Source organism: Gavialis gangeticus, unplaced genomic scaffold (genome assembly GCF_001723915.1).
Source record: "Gavialis gangeticus isolate Ggan-Ray unplaced genomic scaffold, GavGan_comp1, whole genome shotgun sequence".
Classification (NCBI taxonomy): domain Eukaryota; kingdom Metazoa; phylum Chordata; order Crocodylia; family Gavialidae; genus Gavialis; species Gavialis gangeticus.
In genome coordinates this window covers 17,336,169-17,340,343 of record NW_017728995.1, presented here as the reverse complement: position 1 = coordinate 17,340,343, position 4,175 = coordinate 17,336,169, and the positions used below count along the sequence as shown (strand labels likewise).

At 41.3% G+C, this 4,175-nt stretch overlaps 1 protein-coding gene across 1 annotated transcript in view; it reads right to left on the bottom strand.

The window, feature by feature from the left end:
* Positions 1-4,175, bottom strand: part of SAMD7 (sterile alpha motif domain containing 7) — a 21,450-nt gene that overhangs the window by 10,587 nt on the left and 6,688 nt on the right. Inside the window, exons 5-6 of the mRNA XM_019503038.1 lie at positions 1,902-2,584; positions 489-610 (exon numbers count right to left, since the gene is read on the bottom strand). Of these exons, the coding sequence (XP_019358583.1) occupies positions 489-610; positions 1,902-2,584 (805 nt within the window). The remainder of the gene's footprint in view (positions 1-488; positions 611-1,901; positions 2,585-4,175) is intronic.

Genomic DNA, 4,175 nt, shown 5'->3' with positions numbered 1-4,175 from the left:
CATTATTTTAGTGAAAGTAAGTATTTTGTGATCAATAAAGGAGGCTTTTATTACACTCATCTTTTCTTTATCTATGAATATGAAAATGTCCAGCCTTCTGTTTACATTGCAAGTGATCTTTCAGAGGAAAATGGAACGAGTAATTTCACCATCCCTTGACTACTGAAATCGTAGGTTGGTTACATGAATGTCCTAAGAAAAAAAAAGAGCTGCTTCTGTCTGTCCCCAAATTGTGCAAAGTGCTCTCCTGGAGACTGGGGAGAAGGCAGGGGATGGGGTCCTTATGCTTCCCCTAACTATTCCCGCATCACTTATCCCCTCATCCATACCAAAGAGCATTAATCAACACCACAGTTCCTTTAGGAAAGGAACTGTCTTTTATTACATGGCTGCAATCCCAGCTAAATATTATCCCGACTTTAAACTCAGGATATGTATCTTTAAAGATCTAAACATGTATGGTAAATGTGATTAATATTAATGATCACCTGAGCACAGTCTGAACAACCTGGGAGACTAATAATAAAATTGAATACGTCATTGACCGTCCATTTGCGAATGTCTTCAACAGAAGAAATATCTTCTCCATTCAAAATCAGGCTGTGTCCTCCTTTAATAAGAAACAAAAATGTTTTACTTGCATTATTTTGATTGACAAAGCAATAGGAAAAGCTCATTAAGAGTTTATACACACCTACAGTATCTACTTCATACACTAACAATGCTACATAGTCACATGCATATAGCTAAGTCTTAAGCAAAATACGAAGCTGTCACTCATCGCTTTCTGATTCTGAAGGGTTTATTTTTTTCTTTTTTGTTAAATGACATTTTTTAAAATCTCTATTCAGTGACATTTGGGAACAGTTTATTGTTACCTGCGTCCACATCCTTATTTAACCTCAACTCATCACACCCCAGATCTGCTGTAAACACATGCAGAAAGAGAATGGATGAGAGCGAGCACCACTTTCAGAAACTGCAGCAACATTGTTTATTTTTGTGCTGCCTTAACCTGTATTTACTTTGCAGACAGAAAACACATATTTAATGCTTGCCGGCAAGCTGCAGAATTCATTCAGTAGTGACACAGACTGGCTCTTGTGCATGTTCTTGGATGTAGATCTGAGCCTACCTTCATTTAAGTGAATGGAAGTTTTGTCCATATTGGACCCACTGCCATTAAAGCATTTAGCAGTTGCAGCAAAACAGTAATCCTCAATCTGTGGTTTGAGACAGAGACATCTCTTAGAGGACTATAGCTGACTGTCAGAGAATTCAAGTCTTGGGTATACATTTCATTTCTGGCAATTTATAGGAAGACTCCCCGTGCTACCTGACAAACCAAGAAGCACTGATCAAACAGGTAGTTGCTGCCAGGATCCTTCCTATCCTGGCATCTATCCTCAGAGTATGGAATACACTGAATAGAGTTGAAGGGAATGATTGCATGACCCTGATATAACACATGGTGTGTGTTAGTGTCACATCTACATGTGATGTAATCTTGTTACAACAGCACAGTAGCATGGCACAAGCATTACATCAGTTTGTAGGAGTTTGTTTTGTGAAGTTCCCCCTTTGCCACTCCGTCTCTTGCCTGAGTACTTCAGCAGTATTGAACATCACTGCCTTAAAGAATAAAACTATCATTATGCCAGGAAAACAACATGGAAAATGCACTATAAATGGGAGAGATTGCATTTGTTTGCCATCACCCATAGGCATATATCAAGCCATTGTTACTGTTAATTGTAGCACAAACCACTGGTTAACTCAGTTAACTTCTTTAAAATTCTGGAAATTGGGAAATAAGGTTAAAATAAAGAGAGAACAATGAGAGCTAATCAACTAAAAACAATTCATATGACATCAAATTATTATGCGAAGATTTGACAAACCTGGAGGTAGTAGTGGGTTACTGGGTAGAGGGAATCCATATGGCAGTGCTGAGAATGTCAGTGCAGATGGATACGTGTACTTATCATCAAAGGCTGTACAGGAGTTACTGGAGTCCTTCTCATTTGCACTGCTGCAGACGTTTGTTCCAGTGGGAATTTCATGAGTAGCACAGCTTTTTCTCAGGCCAGGTTCAAACTCTTTACAGCTTTTGGCAACTGTAGCAGAAGGCTCAGCATGGGCTTTGTTTTGTTCCTGTTTGCTTGGTGTCTCAGCTTCTGCTTCTCTCTTGCCTTCTTTCTCATCATCAGCTGCAACAGAAGCAGAGTCAGCAGACTTGTCTTCAGTTTGGCTCTTGCTGCCATTGCTGTTGCAGTCTCCAGTTTTGTGAGTCCCAGCTCTTCTTCCTGGCCTACGACCTCTCTCTCTTTGTAGACTGCTCACAGGAGGGTATGGGCTGGTCGCCACGAGCACGGAGTTGCCATGAAGGTCATCAAGCATGGTTCGATGAACATATAAGTCACTAGGAAGGTGGCCATCAGGCAGTCGGTGCCTACCACGGAAACCAGCTGAGCTAACTGGCATACCATGGTACAAGAAAGGTGCTTCCAGACCCAGTAGCCCTTTACGATGAGCTTTCTCAATTTCCTTTTGTTGAAAAATAGCATTCATTTCCATTTCCATTCTAAGAGATGCAGAAAGCATAAGCAATGAGGACTGATCAGTTCTCTTGTCTTTTCTTTTTCAGTGACAGGTTAAAACAAAGGGTAATTGGATAGAAAAACAGATTGAAATAGAAAAATGTTGCACTCTTTTTTCCCCTCTCCCAAGTTGCTGGACATGGAAGACCCAGATGAACAGCAGAGGAAACAGTAAAAATGACTCTACCCAAGGTGCTGCCAAATACACAAAGTAAAACAAGAAAGACTGAAAAAATATTTTGCTTGTGACAATACTGGATTAAATATTTTTCAGCACAAATATTGCTGCATCAATTAAATTTACCTCCCATTTTGAAAACTCCTATCCATAAAGGTTAAAGATATTTCTTAAAAACAAAAGCTTAGCTTGCCAAGCAAAACTTGACAGTAAACTGAAAGAAAGACAAGTATTTGACTTGGCATTATTCTGACATTACAGGCCTCCGCTATATTCTAGAAACAATTACCATCAGTGAGTGAAAATCTCATGGCAGTCCTTCATTTTGCCTTGGCCCCATCTATTGCTCAAGAGGTGGCAATGGGGCTGGATTCTTACAGTTAATGGTCAGCAGAAGATAAAGATAATGGAATGGCCTCCTGTGCTAGCCCCTGCCTGTTGTCTCTGTAAAGAGGAGGCTTGCAGGAGGACAGACCAATGCAGAAACAGGTGTCTGATCCTCCCTGGCAGCCCTTTCACTGCACCAACTGGAGCTCAGACACTGAGCAAATCCAAGATACTCTTCCCAAATTCAAAATGGGGAAGGCTTTGCCCATCATTCCTGCCTTGAAGAGTTTCTATTGTGCCTCCCATATGAGAAAGAGATTGTTTCCTTAATATCATAATGAAAATAAAGGGTCAGAGAACACTGGAAAAGGTGTGACTGGGGAATTTTTTTTACAGATTGCAGAAGCCTCTGTGCCTGCATGTTAGGTCCTTGGGTGACCTAATGCACAGAGCTGTCATACTCTGGTACCTAACGGAGATTTTCCTCACACATCCTTCTGACAAGGCATTTAGCACAGCTTGTGAGAATCTGACAGGCCACACCATGAACACTTCTGCTATGGCCTTAAACTGGCAACCTTTGGACTAGTTAACTGAGAACTTTAGCACCTGCCCCACACTAGCTCCCTAATGGAGACTGAGTGACACTGAATCTTTGTGTCTTTGGGCCTCCTGGTGATATAAAACAGGGAATGTAAAAGGTAAAGAATGTAACTTCAATAGTTTGGGCATTCAGCAGAGTAGAATCAGTCTGGGCAATGAACAGAGAGCAGTCTTGACAGAAAAGTAAATAATAGGAAGGTTTAAAAAGGGAGTTATGGTGTGATGCTGCTGAATCCTATCCTAGTAACAGGATGACCTGCCCTTTTCACCTGGGGCCAGCCAGCCCTGTTTTGAAGCACAGGCTCTTCAGTAACAGGTGTTTGGGGTTGGTAGAGCCAGGTGGGAAGGGGTCAGGTGAGTACCTGATGAGCATCTGATTTCTATAAAGGCTGAAAACACCAGTGTGAGAAGAAGCATTATAGGGTGAAATTTGTTGGGGAGTAGAGAGAGAGAGAGAGAGAGAGAGA